The sequence below is a fragment of the Saccopteryx bilineata genome, chromosome 1 (genome assembly GCF_036850765.1).
Source record: "Saccopteryx bilineata isolate mSacBil1 chromosome 1, mSacBil1_pri_phased_curated, whole genome shotgun sequence".
NCBI classification, from domain to species: Eukaryota; Metazoa; Chordata; class Mammalia; order Chiroptera; family Emballonuridae; genus Saccopteryx; species Saccopteryx bilineata.
This window is the reverse complement of record NC_089490.1, coordinates 137,034,180-137,059,716: the sequence shown is the minus strand read 5'-3', so window position 1 is coordinate 137,059,716 and position 25,537 is coordinate 137,034,180. Positions and strand designations below refer to the sequence as shown.

The 25,537-nt window shown below is 53.3% G+C and overlaps 2 protein-coding genes across 7 annotated transcripts in view; both read left to right on the top strand.

The window, feature by feature from the left end:
* Nucleotides 1-4,185, top strand: part of DMTN (dematin actin binding protein) — a 29,752-nt gene extending 25,567 nt beyond the window's left edge. For all 6 annotated transcript variants that reach the window (XM_066267981.1, XM_066267952.1, XM_066267992.1 and 3 more), the window contains 6 exons: nucleotides 1,973-2,037; nucleotides 2,163-2,211; nucleotides 2,385-2,488; nucleotides 2,569-2,634; nucleotides 2,879-2,959; nucleotides 3,132-4,185. In XM_066267981.1, coding sequence (XP_066124078.1) covers nucleotides 1,973-2,037; nucleotides 2,163-2,211; nucleotides 2,385-2,488; nucleotides 2,569-2,634; nucleotides 2,879-2,959; nucleotides 3,132-3,245 — 479 coding nt within the window. In that variant the 3' untranslated portion in view covers nucleotides 3,246-4,185. The remainder of the gene's footprint in view (nucleotides 1-1,972; nucleotides 2,038-2,162; nucleotides 2,212-2,384; nucleotides 2,489-2,568; nucleotides 2,635-2,878; nucleotides 2,960-3,131) is intronic.
* Nucleotides 4,186-10,259: 6,074 nt separating this feature from the next.
* FHIP2B (FHF complex subunit HOOK interacting protein 2B) lies at nucleotides 10,260-24,730 on the top strand. The gene is made up of 17 exons (XM_066267937.1): nucleotides 10,260-10,420; nucleotides 14,092-14,170; nucleotides 17,621-17,790; nucleotides 18,269-18,373; nucleotides 18,468-18,590; nucleotides 18,790-19,017; nucleotides 19,123-19,319; nucleotides 19,624-19,732; nucleotides 19,953-20,029; nucleotides 20,390-20,576; nucleotides 21,130-21,275; nucleotides 21,384-21,512; nucleotides 21,673-21,763; nucleotides 21,968-22,111; nucleotides 22,461-22,601; nucleotides 22,798-22,898; nucleotides 23,093-24,730. Exons 1-17 carry the CDS (start codon nucleotides 10,376-10,378, stop codon nucleotides 23,229-23,231), a joined length of 2,211 nt encoding a protein of 736 aa, XP_066124034.1. The 5' UTR covers nucleotides 10,260-10,375; the 3' UTR covers nucleotides 23,232-24,730.
* Nucleotides 24,731-25,537: the final 807 nt, after the last annotated feature.

Genomic DNA, 25,537 nt, shown 5'->3' with positions numbered 1-25,537 from the left:
CTCTCTCTTCCCCTCCCGCAGCCAAGGCTCCATTGGAGCAAAGATGGCCTGGGCGCTGGGGATGGCTCCTTGGCCTCTGCCCCAGGCACTAGAGTGGCTCTGGTCGCAACAGAGCGACACCCTGGAGGGGCAGAGCATCGCCCCTGGTAGGCGTGCCGGGTGGATCCTGGTCGGGCGCATGCGGGAGTCTGTCTGACTGTCTCTCCCCGTTTCCAGCTTCAGAAAAAAATACAAAAAAAAAAAAAAAAAAAAGAATGTGTAATAAACAATTTAGGCCTAAAGAATGAGACGGAGAGATGCTCTGAAGGTTGAATTCAGTCTCCATGTTTTACTAGAATTTGCTTTCAGTCAAAATTAGCTCCGTAACTTCCATTCAGCCTTGTAAAGCTGAACACCAGACGTCTTGGCCATCTTCATTTTGGCCCCTGAACTAGTCTGTGATCAAAGATCACAGGATTGCATGGGTCACAGTCACAGCTAATCAACCTTAACGGTTTCAGAATTATGGATAGGCATGTCATTCTGACTTCATGGTAACATTAAATGGTCACCTTCAAACATAATTAAGCATTTACAAGTCATTTGGAATGAAAACCTTCTGGTATGCTTTGTAGATTGAAAATTTTTCAGTCAGTTGAAGTAGAAATGTATACTTATTACAAAAGTAAAATGCTGTAATAATGAATGAGGATTCCAAAAGCAGGTAATTTTCTATAAAAAAATAAGTATTAAATATCTTAAAAATTAAGCATCTGGGACAAAAACAAATAAGGTCCCCCAAACACATATTGGTTTTACCAATTAAACTCCCAAGTAACAAATTTTATAAGAATGTTTTAAGAAGAAAGTTTCTTATAGTTTTGAGTCTGTCAAGACTAAATATTTAAACAGAAAGTCTGGTCAAAACAATTGCTATAGAACGCAGATCACTTTAGTAATTGGAGATGAAGGAGTTTTGAGAGCTGCCCAAACTAAGAATCTTAGGTACAAAGTCTTTCTAGGAAAACCTATTACTGAAAACCAATTTTTCTGAATTATAATCTGCAGTGCTTAAAAACTTAGTGATGTTATTAAATGTGCAAGTTGAAAGTGACATTTGGGCCCTGGCTGGTTGGTTCAGTGATAGAGCATTGGTCCGGTGTGTGGAAGTCCCTGGTTCAATTCTTGGTCAGTGCACACAGGTAGAAGCGACCATCTGCTTAACCCCTCCCCGTTTTCTCTCTCTTCCCCTCCTGCAGCCATGGCTCAAATGCTTTGACCAAGTTGGCCCCAGGCACTGAGGATGGCTCCATGGCCTTACCTCAGGCCCTAAAATAGCTCAGTTGCTAAGCAATGGAGCAGCAGCCCCTTACAGACAGAGATTTGCCCAGTAGGGGGCTTATCAGGTGAATCCTGGTCAGGCGCATATGGGAGCCTGTCTGTCTGCCTCCCTACCTCTCAATTAAAAAGAAAAAAAAATGAAAAGTGACATCTGATCATGCAAATGCGAAGTACATTGCTGATGCACTCCTAGCTGGCAGTGCTAAGAAAGTTATTGTTTCTGTATCACAACATCAAATGTTGGTAATTTGGTTACTAAATTTGCTAGTTAACAAAATTGTAATGTTTTGATTATTTTCACTAGATGTCAGATTTATTTTTGTATCCCAGAAGTTCATTTTACTATGGTGAGCCTCATCATCTGACTCACTGGCTAACTATGGACTTTAATACTCAGGCATTTGGCCCAAATGAGTTTTTGGTACACTGGTGTTAGAGAAAGAGGAAAAGGATTAGAGATAGTTCAGAGGCACCTGCATGATGTCACTCACTGAAGATCATGGGCAAGAGCTAGAAGCCCGCAGAGGCCCACCAAGTTCCCCTGAGTCTGCCCTTCGCTGCCCTGACCCTGGCAGGGGAGGCTGGCGAGGGAGCCTCTCAGAAATGGCTGTTGAGCCCAGAGGGACTGAACAGGCCTCTCGCTCTCTTCTAGCCTTGCACGCTGGAACATCTAAGTCATCTTCCCTCCCAGCCTATGGCAGGACCACCCTGAGCCGGGTAAGGTCCCAGACTGCAGGGGAAGAGTGTGCATGTGGGATCCTTTGAAGGACTGAGCTACTTGGGGGAGAGGGACCGATGAGGAACACTCCAGTTTCCTTCTGATCCCTCTATGTCCTTTCTAGCTACAGTCCACAGACTTCAGCCCATCCGGGAGTGAGACTGGAAGCCCAGGTAAGAGGCAGGGTCAGGCAATCCTGGAAAGGGGCTTAAGTAGGCCTCCGGGGCAGCTGCGTCTGGGAAATGGGCAGGGCTGTGTGGCTGGGGGTCTGGAGGGCTCAGCTGGCAGGTTTGGAGGCTTCATGATCTCAGCGCTGCCTCTGAACAATGACTCCTCTCTCCCACAGGCCTGCAGGTGAGTGTCTTCTGGAGGGGAACACGTGGAACGCCGGAACCCACGGATAGGCAACTAGCAGTGTTGGGGTGGGGGTGTTGGGCCACAGAGTCACTGGTGAGCACATGAGAAGCCCAGGGTAAGGCTGGGGAGTCTCCCTGCCCCACTCTGGCTCACTGCGGCTTTGGTCTCCCCAGAATGGAGAGGGCCAGAGGGGGAGGATGGACCGGGGGAACTCCCTGCCCTGTGTGCTGGAGCAGAAGGTGAGGGGCAGGGGCCAGAAGCAACAGTGGGGTGGGCCAGCTTGGGGCGAAGCCAGGGAAGTGAATGCACTAAGGGGTCCTCCTGGATTTGCTGATGGGGGGTTACAGGGAAGCTGGGGGAGATGGATGGCAACATGGCATGAACCCATTGGCCCCTGCAGGCTGATAAGGGGGCCTGGGAAGTTGAGGGCTCACAGCAACAGGGAACGCTATGAGCCTAAGACTGCTCCTCCCCTACCCCCAGATCTATCCCTATGAAATGCTGGTGGTGACCAATAAGGGGAGAACCAAGCTGCCTCCAGGGGTGGACCGGATGCGGCTTGAGGTATGCCGGGGAAGGGGGGGACAGGGGGAGGGGTGCTGGGTGGGTGCAGGGCTCCAGGAAGGGCAGCCTCCTGCCTGGCGCAAGACCTGTGCTTCCTGGTCTGAGTGCCCCTTTGTCACTCAGCCCAGCCCCACCGTCCTTCCCCTAAGTGGCCTTGGTGTGTCCCTTTCAGAGGCATCTGTCAGCTGAAGACTTCTCCAGGGTATTTGCCATGTCTCCTGAGGAGTTTAGCAAGCTGGCTCTGTGGAAACGGAACGAACTCAAGAAGAAGGCTTCTCTCTTCTGACCACCCACCTCTGTGACTGACCCTCACCCTTGCTGCTCTCTGGAGCTGGGTCTCTAGACCCTAAGGCATCATCTCTAGGGGGAGCAGGGAGGTGGGAAGAGATGGAGTTGGCTCCACTCGCTAGGTCCAGGGGAGCCCAGGCCCCCTGTCAACTTTAGGTTGTGGGACACAGTTCCTCCCATAGCGAGCCGGGGGCCTCCCCTCATCCCTGGTCCTCACTGCACAGGGCAAACCCAGGCTGGACTCAGCACACAGAGTTAATGTATGCACCTCTCCTGCCCACACCCCATGAAGAAAGGTCCCCAGAAGAGTGAGAGCGAGAAGACGTGAACATGGCACCTGGTGGTCAGGCCTGTTAACATCTTGACCAGTGGGTGGGGAGAACTGTCCAGCCTGGCAGGAGGTGAGGGTGGGAAGCAGCAGGCAGGCAGGGACAGCTCCAGGATCCTGTGTCTGCCCAGCACGCCTTGTCCCATCTTCCCCTATACCTGAGCATCCCTCCTCTCTGACTCCCTCAGGAGCAAGGCTGAGCTCAGCCTCCAGCAAGGAGGCTGCCCCACCCTCCAGCTTACCCTGTTCCTTCCTTGCAAATCCTACCTTCGAAGACTCAGGCTCAGCCCTGTGGCTTCTCCAGAAGCCTTGGCTTAGAGTGGAGATGTTGCCTGTACTGAACCCAGCCTTCCATCAGCCTCCAGGCAAAGTGAGCTAGCATCCTACCTTCCAACATCCAGGTCCTAGGCAGAACCAGGCCTACAGGCTCCCTCAGATGGGGTCAAGGGGCCAGGTTGAGCGTCCTGGTTACCAGATATCACCCACCAGGCCCCACCCACACCCATGCATCCCCCCCTGCTCTCTAAAGAATGTAATTTATTGGGGCACTCTCAGCTGTTCTCCTTACCCAACTCTCTGCCCTACCTAACCACATTCCCAGCTTTTCTTCTCTACAAATACATATGTGTATATAATTATATATATATTTTTTGCCCAGGTCTGGGTTTTGTTCCTGCCCAGACCCCAGCATCCCTTTCCACTGTGTGTGTGTGTGTGATGATGATGATGGTGGGGGCGGGGAACTCTGCTTGGAATTAAAAGATTGCATTGGGTCCCCAAACTTACTTGTTCTTTACGAGTCACCAGGTCTGGGTGAGAAGGATGGGTGGTGGCAAGCTGAGGGAAGTCATGGCAGTGAAGGTCCAAATGGGGGCACGTAAGATTGGAAGAGGTAGAGAAATCGTATATATACTGCCCTTCGCCCCCGGGCCACAAAAGCAGGGGCTGGTCCAGCAGGCTCCCATCAGCCACCTGTCCTACAGGGGCTGTGTGATGGTGAGTGACAGAGGGGCAGAAACACACTCCAGAGCCCAACAGAGAGCCAGCTAGGAGGAGAGGCTTCTGTGTCCTCCACCAAAGCCCTAAATGCTCCCCTCGGTAGGCAAGCTCAGCACAGCTGACATGACTGCACCCTCCGGTGCCTAAGATACTGACAGTTCAATGGGGAGGCCAAAAGGAAAAAGGTCAACAGGGCATGAGCCGGCAGTGAGTTGACTCTCAAGGATCAGGCCAAGAACACTAAGGCATGGAGAAATGAGGGATGAACTCTAACAGAACAAGAGTAAAGTGCAGGCTGAAGAAGGGTCACTTGGTTGACTTGCCAGGGCTTTCCAGGGGAAGCAGACATGGCACTGGGTGTAGAAGTGGGAAGAGGGGTGAAGATTTGACTGGAAGATCAGAGGGAGGACTTCGGTGCGGGTACTCGTGAATCAAGGGACTGGCCTCGCCTGGCTGGAACAGAGCCCTGGTGTGGGTGTATGTAGAGGTATGTGTCCGGCCAAAAGGATCAGGTGAGCTGGAGGGGCCCCAGTGTGACCCTAAGACTGGAGCTGGGACCTGAATCCAGTCTCCCACCCCTTGGTCTGAAACAAAAGCAAAGTGGGTAAGAATCACTCACACGTGATTGCCAGAATTGTCACATCCACAACATTGTTTGAGCCTCTCCACAAACCTCTGACGGCAACAGCACAAATTGGTTTAATCCATTCAGTGAAGGAGAAAAATGTGCAATGGAGATTTTTCATCTGAAGCCTGAAACTATATGCAACTAATGAGTGGACAATAGAGACAAACATCTGAGTTTCTTGACTGCTAACCTGGGACTTTGCCAGTATAGAAAAGCTGCCCCTCAAGGGCCAGTAGAGAAGGCAGCCTAGGAGCTGCAGAGAGGAGTGGGCAACACACAAGCACATCTAAGAGGCATCAGCTAATGTCTGGAGGACTTACCTGTTTTGGCATGAGGGACATTGTGCTGGGGAGGCCAGCGCCGCAGTGGGCACCCAGTTCCCAGACTGTTGAGCAAGCAAGCTAAGGCAGTATTTTTTTTTTTTTTTTGTACTTTTCTGAAGCTGGAAACGGGGAGAGACAGTTAGACTCCCGCATGCGCCCGACCGGGATCCACCCGGCACGCCCACCAGGGGGCGTCGCTCTGTCGCGACCAGAGCCACTCTAGCGCCTGGGGCAGAGGCCAAGGAGCCATCCCCAGCGCCTGGGCCATCTTTTGCTCCAGTGGAGCCTCGGCTGTGGAGGGGAAGAGAGAGACAGAGAGGAAGGAGAGGGGGAGGGGTGGAGAAGCAGATGGGCGCCCCTCCTGTGTGCCCTGGCCGGGAATCAAACCCGGGACTTCCGCACACCAGGCTGATGCTCTACCACTGAGCCAACCGGCCAGGGCCACTAAGGCAGTATTTAATCACAATTCAGTGGGAAAGCACTGTGGCAGAGCTAACTGGATAGTACTATATGCTCAAAACAGTGGTCCCCAACCCCTGGGCCGCGGATAGATACCGGTCTGTGAGCCATTTGGTACTGGTCCGCAGAGAAAGAATAAATAACACATTATTTTTGTTTTATTTATATTTAAGTCTGAACGATGTTTTATTTTTTAAAAATGACCAGATTCCCTTTGTTACATCCATCTAAGACTCACTCTTGACGCTTGTCTCGGTCACGTGATACATTTATCCGTCCCACCCTAAAGGCTGGTCCGTGAAAATATTTTCTGACATTAAACCGGTCTGTGGCCCAAAAAAGGTTGGGGACCACTGCTCTAAAAGCTTTTACGTTCCTGAAATTCAGAGTAACTCATGCGGCTCCGTCCCTAAAACAAAAGCTTAGGGAGAATCTCTCAGTGGCTCCTCCCCAAAATGCAGAAGTCCACTAGCACCGGCTTCCAAACCCTTTAGGGGCAGCCCTTTAAAACTATATCTCACTGGCCCTGGCCGGTTGGCTCAGCGGTAGAGCGTCGGCCTAGCGTGCGGAGGACCCGGGTTCGATTCCCGGCCAGGGCACACAGGAGAAGCACCCATTTGCTTCTCCACCCCTCCGCCGTGCTTTCCTCTCTGTCTCTCTCTTCCCCTCCCGCAGCCAAGGCTCCATTGGAGCAAAGATGGCCCGGGCGCTGGGGATGGCTCTGTGGCCTCTGCCTCAGGCGCTAGAGTGGCTCTGGTCGCAACATGGCGACGCCCAGGATGGGCAGAGCGTTGCCCCATGGTGGGCGTGCCGGGTGGATCCCGGTCGGACGCATGCGGGAGTCTGTCTGACTGTCTCTCCCTGTTTCCAGCTTCAGAAAAAAAAAAAAAAAACCTAGATCTTACCAATACTATTTGGAGTACACTTACAAGTTGAATTTTATAGTCAATTATTATGAAAATCAATGAGAACAAAGCTATGATAAATAAAAAGCTCTGAATATAAAAAATTTAGGTCAGGGGTTATATATGATAGTTACCCTTCTGTCAAGTGGAGGATCTAATTTATTATTGTATGTGATTGCATACTATTGAGAAAATCCTGATGCACACAGGTAAGTAGTGACAAAATCGTGGTTTAAAAAATGTATGCCAATTTGTCCCTCTTCTTCTTGTTGTAAGGCAGCGATATGCCCTCTCCTTGAATCTGGGACTTAGTGACTTGCTCACTTCTTACCCTGAAGTAACCTTCTACCAAAGGTCTTCTCCCAAACGAGCTAACCTGACGGCAAAATTTGAATACACCAGTGACTAAGTCTTCTGGCATATAAAACACATATAAGGGTGTCCACCGACTACTATCAAAATCTAAAAAGTTAAGCCAAATAAAAAGCTATGGGTTCCTGATACACCTTCACTATACCCCAGGTGTGGCCAACAGTTTTTGACCCTGGGCCAGATTAGAAAGAAAACTTTTTTCATGGGCCAGACGAAATATTAAAATTAAAAAATGTTAAATACAAAAACGATTCGTTTAAGTAAACAAAATTTTATTATGTAATTTGTTTATGAATAAATGTGAGTGAAAAAAATTTAATATACAATTATTATTTTAAATAAAAATATTTTTAATAAAAATATAATTACACACTGTATAAATATCCAAACTGTATTGCAATCAATCAAAACAACATTTAATTAATAGAATGAGCTTGAAGGGGTTATATTGCAAATAAAACAATTATTTCATTTTACAAACAGCCTGGACACATTTCCAGTTATCAACTGCAGCTATTGTCTATGCTACAATGCCACTTGATTCAGCATACTTGACCACAAAAATAACGAATTGTTTGGCCTTGGGTGCGCACTGGCAAACTCCACCTAAAAGAATGTGGGTTTCACATCACGGCTAAACATCAAATAGTTCATATCGAGTACAGACGAGTACAAAAGTTGTAAATCTTTATAATGGAATTTTTTTTTTTTTTTTTTTTTTTTTACAGAGGCAGAGATAGACAGGGACAGACAGATAGGAATGGAGAGAGATGAGAAGCATCAATCATCAGTTTCTCGTTGCGCATTGCAGCTTCTTAGTTGTTCATTGATTGCTTTCTCACATGTGCCTTGACCACGGGCCTTCAGCAGACCGAGTAACCCCCTGCTGGAGCCAGCGACCTTGGGTCTAAGCTGGTGAGCTCTTTGCTCAAGCCAGATGAGCCCGCGCTCAAGCTGGCGACATTGGGGTCTTGAACCTTGGTCCTTCCGCATCCCAGTCTGACGCTCTATCCACTGCGCCACCACCTGGTCAGGCTATAATGGAATTTTTTAAAAATAAAGAAGTATCGTAGCCTGACCAGGCGGTGGCAGAGTGGATAGAGTGTTGGACTGGGATGCGGAAGGACCCAGGTTCAAGACCCTGAGGTCGCCAGCTTGAGCACTGGCTCATCTGGCTTGAGCAAAAGCTTGGACCAAGGTCACTGTCTCAAGCAAGGGGTTACTCGGTCTGCTGAAGGCCTGCAGTCAAGGCACATATGAGAAAGCAATCAATGAACTAAGGTGTTGCAATGAAAAACTGATGATTGATGCTTCTCATCTCTCTCCGTTCCTGTCTGTCTGCCCTATCTATCCCTCTCTCTGACTCTCTCTCTCTGTCCTTGTAAAAAAAAAAAAAGGAAGTATCACGAATTCATTTAACCAATTATTGGAAGTTAACCCTAGATTAGTTGCATGCAGAATTCTTTTCTACGTATCACTATCTACTTAAATATCTCGATTTCCAATAATCAAAGATGCTTCCGCTTCTGAGTAGCTGAGATTTTAAAGTAGCGGAGAATATTAAAAATTTAATCGTGGGCTGCATAAACTCATTAAGGCTCATGGGGCCATATGTTGGCTATGCCTGCCCTAGAGTTTCCTGAAACACATTAAAGGGGGAAAGCAGATTTAACCCATTCAGATGCCTCCTTTAGCCAATAAAAGAATGGTGCTGATGGGACTGAGGTCTCTAACTCTCCAGGTTGCTTCTGGATACACAAAATAGGCTGGTTTCTTCCCTTTGTATACATTTTGGTCTAAAAGCCTCATTTCCCATAGGGGTCCTGTTTGCAGAGAAACTGTTAGAAAGTACCATTTTTTCCCAAGGAGCTGTAGAACTGAGGTCCAAATACAAGCTCAGCCTGGACTCAGCCAACCCTGACCGTCCCCATGCCTCAATCTGGACGCAGGCTGCCCTCCAAAGCACACAGTTCTGGGCAGGCCACATCTCCTGGGCTAGGCAGGCCATGTCTCCTGGGATCTCAGCCCCCCTGGGGAATGGGACCCAAAGGCAATTAAAGCTCTGAGACCCCACAGCTCTAGGTCCTATAGTTCTGTGACAGGGGTTACCCCCACTCCCTTCCCCATCCCTGGTGGGACTCTCTCAGTGCCTTACCTGCTTGTCATGGGAAAGCAGTTGTCAGCAGAAATATATTTTGAATGGACATCCATATCCTGTCCTCAGAATCTCTTTCCATTCCTGGAGAAGTAGAGATGATGTGTGTGAGTGGAGGCAGAGGGACTGGAAACTGGCAGAGTTGGCAGCTAGAAGGCACATCTCTGAGGCCCTAGCTTTGGACATTCCAGGAACCCCTGCTCTTGAGGGTCTGCCCGTGAAATTCTAGACCGTAATCTTCCTGATTGTGACCTCCGCACAGGAAACTCACCTTCTGTTTCTTCCCTTGGTGCACCTAAAAGGGCAAAGTGGAGCCACTTGTTACTTGCTGCAAGACCTCTGGCCCAGGGCTGTAGCCACTTAAAGTAACAAGCAACAAGTGAAATTAATTTTAATGTTAACTCAGTATATCTACTATATTACCAAATCCACGTGTAATCCACAAAAAACCTCATTAGCGAACTATTTTACATTCTTGTACTAAGTAGTCAGAACACAGAGTGCATGCACTTCACACTCAGCCCACCTCAATTAGGACCCACGTGGGTCTGTGCTCCACAGCCACACGCAGCCCGTGCCTACCGTGGGGGAAAATAGGTGACGGCGAGGGCGTCCGTAGACTTACGGGACCCACAGAGCTTCTCATTCCCTTGGAAGCAACCTCCTCAAGCCCACCCACCCTTCTCAAAGGGGAAGCCACCCGTCTCCCCGGGGCGTCTGTAGGACTGGCCCCTGCGCCTCCGTTGCGGCGCCCCTCCCGCTCCCAGGGTCGAGAACTTCCCCACCGCGGGCTCAGGGGCCGCCGGGGCGGAGCGGAGCGGCCGAGTCCCGCCTCCCTCGCTGCGCCGCGCCGCGCCGTGCCGCGTCGCGGGGCCGCCCCTGCGCCGGGAGCTCCGCCGTCGCCCGGGAGCCGGGAGCAGGGAGCAGGGATACGGGAGGCCGAGGGGCCGGGTGTGATCATGCTGAGCCGGCTCGGGGCGCTGCTGCAGGAGGCCGTGGGCGCGGTGAGGCCGGGCGCGGTGAGGCCGGGTGGAGCGGGCGGCGGACGCGGCCGCCCCGGAGAGGGACCCCGGCGGGCCACAGGGCCCTTCCTGGCCCCTCGCCCTGGCGGCTCGCGTCCCCCGCGCAGCGCTGCTGCCCCCGAGTGCTGCTTTCCTGATCGCGCCGCATTCCCTGTTCCACTCCCTGACTGCTTCCTATTTGCTTTTCCTGCTCCCTGGCGTCTCCCAGCCCCCAACTCTTCTGTGCCAGAGGGCGCCCGTGCCACCCGAGTCCCCTCCCCCGGCCTCTGCTGGCCGCCATCCTCCCGCACACTCCTGTCTTCCTGGTCCCCTGGTTTTATAAATAGCTGCCGCTTCCCTCCTGGGAGCGCCCAGACCACGCCGAGCCCTCGGAGCCCTCACCTCCACTTGGGCAGTGCGGGGCCCTAACTGGCCAGGTCCCAGGAACAGAAAACAGGTCGTCAGGGGCGGGTGGGTCTCGCCTGGAGGCCGCCTTCTGCAGGTTTCCGGCCACTTACACGTTAAAGGAGCCTTGAGTCAGGGCAGGCCAGCCACAGTGGGGCCTAGGGCAGGGCCAGGGGAGTGTACTGATTGATTTCTAACATTCCATCGGAGTTTGTGTTTTTGCCATTTTTGTTGAGGGCAGAGGCTGCCCACTAGGTTCACTTCATTCAGGGAGATAAAAGTGCAGTTTAGACAATTAGGCAGAGGCACTGGACTTGAAGTAACCTTGCAGAGAATCTGTCTGTAAAGAACTCGTTTGTCTCAGCATAAATCCTCTTCTAATTGATCAGTTTAGTGTATCAGGTTTTCTCAGGAGAAACAACCCTGGGCTCCACTCCCTTCCCAGCACTCCTGCCTCAAGTCAGAGCTCATTGTGAATGAGAGCAGCCTTATTAGCCTTAAGACTTGTGAAGAAAGTGAAAACCTTCTGCTCCTGCCACGTCTGCCCCACCTGCCCCCAACCCTGCACTCCCTAGAAGTCCAGGAGTCTCAGTCCACACCACCTGGGGAGGGGTTCCATATAATCTTTTCTTCCCCTCCTCCTTGTCCCCAATCAAGACAGCCATCATTTAGAAAGTGATCTGGCAAACTACCTTATACCTCTCAAGGACAGCTCCATGCAAAGGGGAGGTTGGGGGACCACAGACAAGACCTTAACCCTAAGAAGTGAATTCCTGATGTTTCCAACGCTGGACTTCCAGCATCAGAGCTGGAGGATTTGTTAGTGCTCAAGGGAAACACTTTTAGGCAGGTGATCTTGGGTCCTTCAGTGTACAGCCTGTAGGCGATACCCTAGAAGTTTGACTGGCCCTGTGTGGTCATCTAGAGAGATGGGAACCCCTCTTTTTCCCTGCACCCCCACATCTTGCCCTTAGGTCTTCCACTGGCCTGGGTCATCAGGTTAAGACCCCAGCAAGTTGCTTTACTCCTTGTTAAAGAGGAAGCATGCTGCTCTTTCCTGCCCTCTTCTGACAAAATAGAATAGCAAGCATTATCCTTAAAAAGGAATAATTTGATACAATTTCTTTGGTCTAGAGGTAGAGTAGTTAACAATAGTCTTAGGTAAAGCATATCTCCCTGTTTTTTTCTCTCTAAGGGTATGTTTTAGCTAACCTGTATTCTCCTATTTATTCATTTCTTACTGGAATTTCTTCTTATTATTATTGGTTTAAGCCAGCCCCTGTCAGACTTGTGAGATAATTGTAATGCTAGTCAAGGGCCAGAAGGCACTCCAGGAGACAAGAAACTATGGAACAGTGTCTTAAGGAGCTTCCAGAGATACTTAGTAAATATTAATGAGTTAGTCACCACATGTGTGCCCCTTTAGGGGCAGATAGATTTTTAAACACAACCCTGGCCCTTGGGGTGCTAACAGTCTAGTAAAAGAGATGACTGCTAGCCCAGCAATAATAGTACCACAAAGTATGTGGTAAGGTGGTCATATACCACAGTGTGTTGCAATGAGTGTGGGGATGTCACTCTGGCAAGGGCTGTGGTCTGCGCTAGTTTTCAAAGAAAACAAGATTGGGTAGGCGAGGCAGGAGAGTGTGTTGAGGCCTCAACTTCAGTGGTACTGCTTCCTCCCCCTGTTGTAATGGTCTTTAAAGCATTCTTCTTGCCTGTGTTTCCTACATGCAAGTTTCCTACATGCAACGGCCAGATGACTCTTCCTAAAGCACTGCTCCGAAGATGTCACTGACCTCCCCATTGTGTGCACGCATATATACATGTAGTGTATACATGTAGTGAGAGAAAGAGGAGACAGACTCCTTGTCTTGGATTTCAAGGTTCCATAACGTCATCCATCCATCCTTGCCCCAGACACACTGCGGAGTACCTTCTGCAGGAAGTGTCTTTCTTTCATCTCTAATTCTGACCCAGTTCTTCAAGTTTTAGTTCCAGCGTGCCCTCAGCCTTCTCTGTTCCAGCCTGCTGGGAGTGACCCCTCTTTCCCCAGAGCTCCCTTCCCACCTCTCCCGTGTTCTCACCTCACACTGCTTCCTGTAGTTGAATTATTCAGTGTGGTTTTATAGTCTCTTCTCCTTTGTGGCGCTGGATCTGAGACATCCTGGTATTGCTTGTGGCAGCATGTAGCATGGTGTCTTGTGTGTCGCAGGCACCCAGAAGATGCGTTCTGGATAGATTGGAGGAGGAGATACGCAGTTCTGTGGTGCAGTAGAGCATGTGGTTAGAGGGTGATGCATCCAGGAGCCCGGAGAGGGCTTTGTGGAGCTGGGGACCCTCAGCAGGACCTCACTGGGGACTGTTAGGATCTGGATGAGTGCCAGGGTACAGGGCCTCCTGGGCAGAGGAGTGGCCTGAGCAGAGACCCAGAGCAGAGATGAGTCCCATTGATGAGGGACTACCTGATTATGAATCTTTCTCCCGCAGACATTTACTATGCAAGGAAAGAAAAGAAATGCTCTTTTTTGGGAGAAGTTGTTAGGGAAAGTGGTTGTTACCAGTTCAAGGCCAGTTCCAGCCAGGCCGTGGAGATGGAGAGAGCCCTGGAAAGGGGGAGGCTTAGGGCTTGCTCACAGCAGTCAGGCCTCACCCCACATTCTGGCTACTGTGGCCAACAGAAGGAACTGGAGGAAGTGTGGATGGGGTCAAAGCTAGCTAAGGAAGCGTTAGGGCTGCACACCCTGCGGCCTTGGACAAAAACTGCATGTTCGTTATAAGTAAGGCACTTTTCTTCATATTATTGCTAATGTTGCACATCTGGCTGAACCGAGCCTGCTATGGCCTTGAACACAGCTTTTCACAGACTTTCAAATCCAGAGAGACCCGAAAACTTTGTCTTTCACGTGTGTTCCACCCGTGTGTGCTTTTGCTTTTGTTGCTTTGGGAGCGCTCTCCTTTTTCCCTCCGTGTACCTCTATTGAAGCATTACTATGTAGTGTTGAAACAATCTGTTTCTATGTCTTCTGTTCCCCCTCCGACAGTCTCAGCTCCTCTGAGACAGGGACCATGGAATCATGACATGTGGTGGGTCGGGAGGATAGCATCTCCAGCAGGGAGGGTGTTCTGGGGAGTGGTACCAGAGATCACTGGCCACAGTTTGGATGTGTCCTGGAGGAAATGTGTTAGGAGATGGTGGAACGTCTGCCCGGGGAGTGTCAGTGGTGGCAGAGCCTGTGGTCACACCGTCCTATGTCTGCTCTCTGCAGCGGGAGCCCACCATTGACCTCCTGGAGGCGTTTGTGGAGCACTGGAAGGGCATCACGCACTACTACATCGAAAGCACCGGTGAGGCTCGGTCTCCCCTGTAGGGAAGTGTGTGTGTATGTGTGTGGGGGAGAATAGAGGCAGCGTCACCATGCAGCTCAGAGGTACAGGTGTCCTGGAGAAGGGTGACCTCTGCCCAGGAGTTCAGAGTGGGGGCTGGCCCTGCTCTGCCCTTTTGGGAAAGGAGATATGTGAGGTGGGTGTAGGGACGAGGAGGTTGGGGGTCTCGCTGGCTTCGTCCACAAGGCAGAGGTCGAGCTCCCGTCGCCCCAGCGGGCAGAGCATGCAGGCCTTCAGTCTGCAGGCGCCTCTGTACAGGGCTTACTGATCAAAAGAAAAGAAATTAAACACATTCTTCTTTTCCCTGGGCCAACTTAGAGGGGTCGGAGAACATAAACCAAGGCATGTACCCACCTGGCCCTTTTTCCCAAGCTGACACACGAGGGAACCGAAGCCTGGGGCACCTGGGTCCATCAGGCTGGCTCACAGGTGGCAGAATCCGGTTGGTTGCTCTGCGGTCAGAGTGCTGGCATTGGTGGATGCACACTGATTGCGAGGTAACCTGTCCTGCACCCGGGGCTTTCACCTAGAGTTCCGACAGGATTTGATACCATCTTACACCTTTCCTAAAGACTTGATTTCCAGCCTGACCTAGCCCAAGAAATTAGGAAGTGGCCTTGGACACTCTGAGGGACCCTCTGAAGCCCTCACAGACCGGGTTCCTCAGGCTCGCACTGTGCACATTTGGATTGGGTTGTTCTTTGTCGTGAGGGCTGTAGGAGGGCACTGCGGTATTTTGTAGCAACTCTCACCTCTACCCGTCCGAGGCCAGCACCCTCTTCTCATGTAACAACCATACCTGTCTCTCGGGATATTACCAAATGTCTCCTGGGGGTTTAGGGGGAATGCAAAATTGCCCTCAGTTGAAAACAACTACTTTAGACTGATATCTCTTTTTTTTTCATTGAAATATAATCGACATATGACATTATATTAGTTTGAGTCGTATTGATTCGATACATGGATAGATTGCAGAATGACCACAAACAATAGATCTAGTTAACATCCAGTCACTGTACATAGTGACAGTGTTTTTTTCTTCTGATGAGAGCTTTTACAATTGCTCTTAGCAATTTTCAGTTATACAATACAGTATTTATTTTTTTCTTTTTAATTCAGTGAGAGGAGGGGAGGCAGAGACAGAGTCCTGCATGTGCCCCAACTGGGACCCACCTGGGGGCAATGGTCTGCCTATCTGGGCCGTTGCTCCATTGCTCAGCAACCAAGCTCTTTTTAGCGCCTGAGGCAGAGTCTATAAAGCTATCCTCAGTGTCCAGGGCCAACTCGCTCCAACTGAGGAGAGTTGCCACGGCCGCAAGAGGAGAAGAGAGAGAGAAGTGAGAGGGGGAAGGGTGAAAAAGCAGATGGTTGCTTCTCCGGTGTGCCCTAACTGGGAATTGAACCTGGGATATCCACATGCCGGTCCGAGGCTCTACCATTGAGCCAACCAACCACAGGCACAATACAATATTATTAACTGTAGCCACCGCTCTGTACATTACACACCCCAGAACTGACCTTATAGCTGCAAATTTGTGCCAGTTAGACTGAAGATCTCTTGACAGCCCCAATTCACCAGGAGAGCAGTGAGGGATCCCGACTAACTCGGGCACCTGGCGCTTTGCCTGAGCCCGTCCACTGATTTCCAGAACAGTCCCTATACCAGAGGTGTAGGAGTGGATGAAGCAGGTGCCTTGCTCAAGAGCCTGTGCTTTCAAGAAAAGCTAGGGGGTGCTCCAGGGCCAGTCTCAAAGTACCAAAACTTGAAGCACACACTGTACCCTCTGTAGCTCTGACTAGGAAAGGCCCACTAACCCGCTTCTCCAGCAGCACCTCTGCATGGTGCAGTGGGTTTGAGTCTGAACCCCTGGTTGTGCATTTTTTTCTTCCTGCTTTTTTTTTTTCTTTTTTCTTTTTCCATTTTTCTGAAGCTGGAAACAGGGAGAGACAGTCAGACAGACTCCCGCATGCGCCCGACCGGGATCCACCCGGCACGCCCACCAGGGGCGTCGCTCTGCCCACCAGGGGGCGATGCTCTGCCCCTCCTGGGCGTCGCCATGTTGCAACCAGAGCCACTCCAGCGCCTGAGGCAGAGGCCATGGGGCCATCCCCAGCGCCCGGGCCATCTTTGCTCAAATGGAGCCTTGGCTGCAGGAGGGGAAGAGAGAGACAGAGAGGAAAGCGCGGCGGAGGGGTGGAGAAGCAAATGGGCGCTTCTCCTATGTGCCCTGGCCGGGAATCGAACCTGGGTCCTCCGCACGCTAGGCCGATGCTCTACAGCTGAGCCAACCGGCCAGGGCCCCTGCTTTTTTTTTTTAAAAAAAAAAAGAGTATTGCCTTCCATGCAAAAGGGGCAGAAACAGGCTGCAGGAGATACTCTGTTTGGAAGTTGCTAGAAAACTGCTTCTAGATTATATGACAGGGACCCCTGAGGTCACTCTGCCTGCAACCCTAGCAAAGGACCTCCTGTCAGCCCCAGGGTTTGTGGATAAGGAGCTGGGGCAGGCACACTTCCTGGAGTGTATCGTGTGTGTGTGTGTGTGTGTGTGTGTGTGTGTGTGTGTTGTTTAATTTTTATTTAGACAATTAAATTTAACAGGGTGACATTGGTTAACTAGAGTACATAGATTTTGGGCAAATATCTCCACATCATTTGGACAGTCGATTATGTTGTATACCCATCACCCAAAGTCAAATCATTCTCCATCATCTTATATTTATCCCTCTTTATGTCCCTCCACCTCCCCCATCCCCTGCCTCTTTCCCCTTCCCCTCCTTCCCCCTCCTCCTGGTAACCACTGCACTCCTATTTATGTCCATGAGTCTCAATTTTGTGTCCCACCTACATGTTTTTATTTTTATTATTTATTTATTTGTATTTTTCTGAAGTTGGAAACGGGGAGGCAGACAGACAGACTCCTGCATGCACCCGACTGGGATCCACCTGGCACGCCCACCAGGGGGTGATGCTCTGCCCATCAGGGGCGTTGCTCTGTTGCAACCAGAGCCATTCTAGCGCCTGAGGCAGAGGCCATAGAGCCATCCTCAGTGCCTGGGCCAACTTTGCTCCAGTAGAGCCTTGGCTGTGGGAGGGGAAGAGAGAGACAGAGAGGAAGGAGAGGGGGAGGGGTGGAGAAGCAGATGGATGCTTCTCCTGTGTGCCCTGGCTGGGAATCGAACCTGGGACTCCTGCATGCCAGGCTGATGCTCTACCACTGAGCCAACCGGCCAGGGCCCCTACATATGTTTTTAAATATGAGAGCATGAACTGTGAACTTGCATTTCCTCTGGCCTTGACTCAAAGCAGACTGTTAACCTGACCGCCCTCTCCCGGGTGCCCTTGGGCTTGACCGCATGGAGCCACAGTGCTCATCTTCTTCCCAATTACCCCATCTCCTGAATCTTGATTAGATGAAAACACCCCAGCCAAGAAGACAGACATTCCGTGGCGGCTGAAGCAGATGCTGGACATCCTGGTGTACGAGGAGCAGCAACAGGTGGCAGGCGAGGCAGGGCCCTGCCTTGAGTACCTGCTGCAGCACAAGATCCTGGAGACCCTGTGCACGCTGGGCAAGGCCGAGGTGCGCAGGGCCTACCGCCTCTGGAGCATTCGATCCGAGCCTGGCCCCTGGGCCCAGCTCTTCCGCCTGTACTCTTCCTGGTCCCAACACTGAGGGGGTTGCACAGTGCTGGCTCCCCTAGCATACCCACCCCTCCCCTTGCTCCTCTGCTTCGGTGTCCTCACTGTGGTTGAGGCGTCCTTTTATTCAGTCAGTGTTCATTCAGCAAAGATGTGCTGAGGGCCAGCCACATGTCAGCCTGTGTCCTAGGCGCTGGGGACACAGCCTTCAAAGGAGCCCCCACGTGTGTTCAGCGATAAGGTTGTGGAGCAAAATAAAGTGGGGAGGGGGAACACAGAGGGACAGTCTCTACAGTGAGGCTTGCGGAGGAGAGGTACCGTCTGAGCAGTGAGGGGGGAGACATGTGTAGGGTCATGTTTCTGTCGGGGGCGAGGCCTCCGCTCCTGACAGGTGCTCTGCTCCCCTCCCCGACCCTCAGTACCCCCCAGGCATGCGGCAGCAGGTGTTCCAGTTCTTCAGCAAGGTCCTGGCCCAGGTTCAGCACCCTCTCCTGCATTACCTCAACGTCCACAGGCCTGTGCAGGTGCGGGGACAAAACGCCAAGGCATGCCTGGGTGTATGACCCCCTCTCTTCCCTGCCCCCATGCCCCTCTATTTCTGTTCTCCTCCCCTTCCAGAAACTTCTCCGGCTTGGTGGGACAGTTCCTGGATCCCTCACAGAGAAGGAGGAAGTGCAGTTCACCACCGTGCTCTGCTGCAAGATCCAGCAGGACCCAGCCCTGCTCACCTACATCCTGGAAGTGAGTGCTCTGTGGGAACAGAAGAGGGAAGGCCCCAACCCCAGGACGAGCCCCTACCATGGCCCTTCTGAGGCAGCAGAGGTCGGGCAACTTCCCCCTAGCTCCCTGCTGAGGCCCTGACAGCACATCCTGCCTTCCCCAGGGGTGGCATGGGCAGTGGGCTCCACCATGACCCAGCCTCACCTAGTCTCCTTTGCAGGGTAAAAAGTCTGTCACTAGGAAGAAGGCATCCAAAGAAACCAGTGCCCAGCCCAGAGAGATAGCCAGTCTCCAGGACAAGGACCACCCCCACAACGAGGCTTCCGACAGGGATCCCTGTGGGACCTGGGCCTTGACCACCCCGCTGCCTCTTGAGACCCAGGAGCCTGACGGAGGGATTGGGGAGAGCAACCTGATCACTTCCCTGATCGGCTTGTGCAAGAGCAAGGTGCTGGCTAGATGCCCCGATGGTGTGGGCTGGGACGGTGTGAACTGCAAGGAGGGGATTTGGGGGCTCGGGTGCAAGTCCTGAAGTTGTACCCCTGTCCCCTAGAAAAGTCGTGTGGCCCTGAAGGCCCAGGAGAACCTGCTGCTCCTTGTTAGTGTGGCTCCCCCGGCAGCTGCCACCTACCTGGTGCAGAGTAGCCCCTTTTGCCTTGCGATTGTCGAGCACCTTTGCCAGCTGTACCAGTCCATGCCCACCTTCCTGGACCCGGCAGACATTGCCGCTTTGGAGGGCATCAGCTGGAGGTAGGCCCATGGCCAGGGAAGGCAGGGTGCATTTTCAATGGCTGGAAGCCCTGCCCGTCCTCTGGTAGCCAGTCTCTCTTGTTTTCCAGGAGGGATGGGGACCCCTGCTGGCCACCTTCTTCCCAATGTTATAGCCCATCCTAAGGGCCTTAAGAGCCCCCTGCAAAACTGACCACCACACCCTATGCCCTTGCCTACCTCCTTGCCCTGCAACAGAGGGTCCAGGGCAGGGGGAGGAAGGGCCCAGCTTGCTTCCAGAACAGAGCTGAGAAGGCCTCACAGCTCCTCCCTCCCTCTCCTGCAGATTACCCAGTGCCCCGTCTGATGAAGCTTCCTACCCTGGCAAGGAGGCCCTGGCTGCCTTCCTGGGCTGGTTTGATTACTGCGACCACCTCGTCACAGAGGCACACGTGGTGAGCAGGGGGCAACAGTGAGCGGGGCAGGTGTCCCTGCTCATGCTGCTCTGCCCTCCATCTCCACCTGGAGGACTGAGTGGGTCTCTTGGGAGCTGGGCAAGGCCCTGGGTTATCAGGGACCCTCTATTGTTTTGGACACTGCAAGGACTGTTGTCTCGGGCGGGGGGGACTGTTCGTGGAGGTTAAGCGTGTGTAAGACGTGCTCCTTGGTGCCCAGGTGGTTGCGGATGCCTTGGCACAGGTTGTGGCTGAAAAGTTATTTGTGGAGATTCTGCAGCCACAGCTCCTACACGTGTAAGTCTGTCTGGTCCCTTCATAGGTGGTCATGCTGTGGATCAAACCACCCACCCACCGGCCCCTTCCTGTCCCTGCAGCCAGGGACATTAGCCAGTCACATGAGTCTGTGGGCTCCACTGGTTTGTGTTGACCGTTACTGCTCCCTGACACATAAATGGCTCAGAGCCACCATGGGCTAGCAAAGGCCTCTGCCCTGGGACTCCATGACCTCAGGAAGGATGGAAGGGAGCAGAGAGATACTAGCTGGAGATGGAAGGAAACCAGGAAAGGATTCTCTACCCACCCCCACCCCCAGATTACCCGCTCCCTGTCCCTCTGGCATCCCCTGCCCTTCCTGGCTCAGTGTCTGTCACATAGGTCTGAACAGAGCGTCCTGACCTCCACCGCCCTGCTGACGGCCCTGCTGCGCCAGCTTCGCTCCCCTGCACTGCTGCGAGAGGCTGCAGCCTTCCTCCTGGATGCAGGGGAGCAGCCTGCAGCCCCCAACAGCGCCAGCACCCTGTGCACCCACCTCATTGGGCACTGCGACCACCTCTCTGATGAGGTGAGCTGGGGAGGTCCCCATCTCCACTCACTTCCACCCCACCCCTGCCAAAGGGACTTCTTCAGGTCTCCTGCCTTTATTAGCGTTCTAAGTGGTTCTGTCTTTGAGACACTGAACCCCCCGCTGTTCCCCCAGAAAAGAAACAGTGGTGTGGTGTTTGGTAGCCAGACTGCTTTGTCACACAGTAGTTTCCTGTGACCACATACTTGTGAATGCATTTTATATTTTGCAAACTGCTTTTATATTCAATGGACTTGTTTGAGGTTCACAGCCACTCTAAGGTGGGCAAGGCCAGTATTCCATTTTTTGGACATAGAAACTGAGGCACAAGGAAGCCAATTTTCTTGCCTGTTATCACACATCAAGTTAACAGTGGAACCAGGTTCAGCCAGACTTCTGATTCCCAGGCCAACACTTATCCACTCCCCCCAAAACCTGCCTAGGAGAGGGGACCCCTTCTAGGGGAACCTTTCTTACCTGGGTGAGCAAACTCCCAGGCACACCCCGAAGCTGGCACAGGAAGGGCCATCCTGCTGAACCCCTCCTGCCCCAGATCAGCATTGCCACACTGCAGCTGTTTGAGGAGCTGCTGCAGAAGCCTTGCGAACAGATCGTCCGAAGCCTGATCCTGTGCCACCTCGAGGGCCGCCGTTACGTGGCCCGAGGTTCTCCCGAGCCCGAGAGCTATGAGGACAACCTGTAAGTGAAAGCTGGTGCCTCTGGGAGGCCAGGCCACACCCCGGCCCTCAGCATCCCCACACTTTCTTTCATTGGTTCATTGGTGCCACACCTGTGTACCCTGGCCAGAGACCTGGAAGAGGACCCCTACTTCACAGACGGCCTCCTCGATGCCAGCTTGCAGCCCTCTGCCAAGCACCCCCCAGCCCCTGCCACCAACTCTGATGGCAAAACAGCGGTGACTGAGATAGTCAACAGGTAGGGGGCAGGTCAGAAAGTCTGAGCCCTGGAGTGTGTTCTGTCCTTGTCCATGGCCCTGAGGGAATACAGCTGGGTGGCGGTGTGCCCTCCTGGAGGAGATGGAGCAGACAAGCTAAGCACAATGGGGCCCCGCCACACCAGTGGTCCTGTCTCTCAGCTTCCTCTGTCTGGTTCCTGAGGAAGCCAAGACCTCAGCCTTCCTGGAAGAGACTGGGTATGACATGTACGTCCACGATGCTTTTGGACTGGTGAGTGTCGAGGCCTCTGACAGCACCCACTTCTCACCCCTCAGAGCTGTGGGGTTAATAACTCTACCTTCGCGCTCTGTCAGCTCTGCCCACGGGGCTCCCCACTCCAGCCACGGTCCCTGCGCTCACCTTCCTGTGTGGCCTCTGTGTTGGGGCCTCCTGTGACCATGGGACTTCTCCCCTCAGCTCTCCCTCCCGTTTCAGTTCCAGGAGTGCAGCTCCCGAGTCGCCCCCTGGGGCTGGCCCCTGGCTCTCACACCCCCTGACCTCCATGAACCCGAGCTGCCTTTCTTCGAGGGGCATTTCCTCCGAATGCTGTTTAACCGCATGTCCCGGATTCTGGAACAGGTAGCTAACAGGACTGGGCCCCAGCCGGAGGGCGGAGGCCCGCAGGAGCACCCCAGATGGGTGCCTCTGGAGTCCTTCAGGGGAGCAGGGCCTGCCACATGGGTCAAGTCATCCTCAGCTCCATACCCACCCCACTCCCCCACCTTTCCCCAGGCGGGAAGCCCCATCTCGCCTCTGCTCCACACGCCCTAACATGTTCTGGCCCTCAGCCCCAGGGAGCCATGACACACACATCATGTGAGTCTCCCACCCCCGCACACATTCGCACTGGCCAGGCGCCTTTCTGGGGGAGTGCAAAAATGCTCACCAGCCCTGCCAAGCCTTGGTTTGTCCGCTGTGTTCCCTACAGCCATACAGCCTGAACCTGCAAGTGACCTCAGTCCTGTCCAGGCTCGCCCTCTTCCCCCACCCCCTCATCCATGAGTACCTCCTGGACCCCTACATCAACCTCGCCCCTGGCTGCAAGAGCCTGTTCTCTGTGCTTGTGCGGGTAAGGCTGCCGGGGAGTGTGTCCGTGATGGGCAGGACGGGAGGAGGACAGGACAGGGTTAGGGGCTGCAAGTGTGGGGACCCTTGCCAGTACCAAGGGAGAGCACAGGGACCACCCCCCAAGGTGCTACAGAGCCAGGGCACCTTCCTTGAGTGTCACTGGTCCCCGCCTCGGTCCTCTCTTGTTCTTGCTCTAGGTAATCGGGGACTTGATGCAGAGAATTCAGAGGGTACCCCAGTTCCCAGGAAAACTACTCCTGGTGCGCAAGCAGCTGATGGGTCATGTGCCTGGGGAACAGTGAGTATTTGAGGGAAGTGGGTGCCCAGGGAAAGGCTCTGGGCCGGAGGGCAGAGTGGTTCAGGGTGGGGAGGGCTCAGGCCTCAGTGCCGAGCTCTGTCCTCACTCAGAGGGGTCTGCCACTGGGGTATGCCTCAGGGACACTGGGATGTCACACTGGGGACATCCAGCCATGATTCTGTTCTCCTCCTCAGGCTGGACCACCAGACCCTCCTCCAGGGTGTGGTAGTACTGGAGGAATTCTGCAAGGAGCTGGCTGCCATTGCTTTTGTCAAGCACCCCCCACAGGGTCCTCACCTGCACCTCTCCCCGACCCCGGCAGGGCAGGTCTGAGCCAGGAGCATGACCAGCCGGAGGGGAGAATGCTGTCCTCACCTTCACCCAGGAGCTGCCTCCCCCACACCCCCGGGCACAGCCCCCACGATTCTTCTCCCTGGCAGGGGCTTGGCTCCATCTCCCCTCTATCCAGGGACCTCTGTGTCTGTGGAGGCCTGGCGTCGGCTCCCAGGTACCTCAGAGCTCTTGCCTTCTTGGCTACACCAGCCTGGGTTTCAGGAAGTGGGGCTCTAAGGTACTGGAAGCCAAGGAGCAAAAGAGGTGGCCTCCTGAGCAGCGTGGTGTCCTTGAGGCCTTCTCAGGGGAGCTGGGTGATGGCCACCAGGTAAGCATCAGAACCCAGACCCTCCTGTGTTCTGTACCTGTCACATGCCTCTAAAGGCCATTTGTGGCCAGAGCTAAGACCTGTGACTTGATTCTGGTGGGCACATGGGGAATGAGCTGATGGCTCCAAGGTTGCTCAGGACTGGAGGTCAGAAAGATGAGGGCATGGGAGCCCTGTCTCTGTCATAGTCGGTACCACAGATGCTGCTGAGACTTGACTTTATTTTTCTCCTGCCTTCTTGACCCTTGTAGAAGGGGCAGTGGACGGCAGGAGCAGCCCGCTCTTCTTGCCTGGCCCTTCTAGAGACTGTTGCAAAGTCCCAGCCACCTCATGGCAAATGGCCAAAGCATGCTCCGCGCCCAGGCGGGGGCAGTTGCTAATGAGAACCTTGACGCAACTCCACCAGGGCGGGAGAAGGCCCGGGGAGCCGGGGGCTGGGTGCCAGGCTCCAGCTCCAGCTGGTTTCTCTGGCGCCTTCTGAACCCGTCTCGGCAGGTCCACAACACCTGGGCAGAGGAGCTTGAGGCTGGGGGAGGCCAGGCCCAGCCTCGGTGTTCTCGATGGAGTGCCCTTCCAAGGGAGTTCTAGGGACAGATGGGGCCAGAAGGCCCAGTGACAGGCCCCAAAGGCCTAATGGGGACGGGCCCCAGGCAGCAGTCGTGGTGCTCTTCCCCCTGCCTGCCCTCTGAGGCTGGGGCTGACACCACACCCAGCCTGACTCTGTCTCGACCTGCGGGAACACAGGCGCGCCAGGCATTACCTCACAGCAGGACTGCAGTTGCTGGCTTTGCTCCTGGGCAAGGAGGAGCGGGCCAGAGCCCCTTTTGCTTCTTTTCCTGCCCATGCCGCTTCTAGAAGCCAACCACAGGTTGCCAAGAGGTGACATGAAAGAGGAGGAAACTCAGTGACCTCTTCCTCTCCCGCATTCCTCCCAGCTGGGGAGGCCTGGACTGCTGTGCTGAAGGACACTGGGCATGTGCGTGCGTGCGCACATGGGTGTTGGTGTGGGACAAGAGCAGAAGAGCTCCGTGGGCAAACTGGGTCTGGACTCTAATTCTGAAAATGTTCAAGTGTCCAGGAGTCACGGACACCCCCCTCCTCAATGCACTTTGACATTCTCATGGCGTCCCCCACCCCGACACCACAGCAATAAATGGTGTGGCTGCGTGGACACAGTTGCCCTGTTCTTCTCCACCCTTCGCATCCTTCTGCCCAGGGCCCCGCTGCTAATTTGGGCTTGTCTTCCTCCCCAAAGAAGACAAATTAAGTTCCTTTTTCAGCACTGGAGGGGGGGGGGGGTAAACAGGCTCTGGCAGTGCAAATCTGACGTTCCCCAGTGGCTGCCAGGAGCAGCGGCTCTTGGCCAGGCGGCACCGTTTCTGCTCGGCTTGCCCCACAGCTGAGGGTTGGCTGGCCTCAGAGACACTGAGGGGGTGGGCCATCTGCAACCAAGTGCAAGTCTCACTTTAGGTGCTTAGCTTGTGAGTTGTATGACTACTTTAGTGGTAAGCGGTGGGCCTGTCAGTTTAAAAATCTTGTCCCTAAATTGTGTGTGTGTGTGTGTGTGTGGATCCTGTGAGGGAGTCACCACACTGGAGGGCAGGGCAGGCTGGTCTGGGGTTCTCTCCTTAGTGCATGTAAGAGTCACTTGGGTGGCTTTTTAAAATACCAGTGCCCAGCTCCACTTCCAGGAGTTAAATCTCTCTGGGGGTGGCCCAGATTTGCTCTTCAAAGCTCTCCAGGTGATGCTCATGGGCCCCCAGGGTTGAGAACCACCCTAGGCTAGACGACAGAAGCAGATCTCTGCAGTTTAACATGGATGTGGCCTAGTTAGTGGGTCCTCAGATGCAGAAGTGAGCCAGAGTGAAAGGGAGTCGTTCCATCATTGGGAAGATATTTGTCCTCAGGAGGGCTCCTAGCACAGCCCCAGAGGCCAGAAAGACAAAATGGTGGTCCAGAGAGGCAGGGCAGCAGCTGG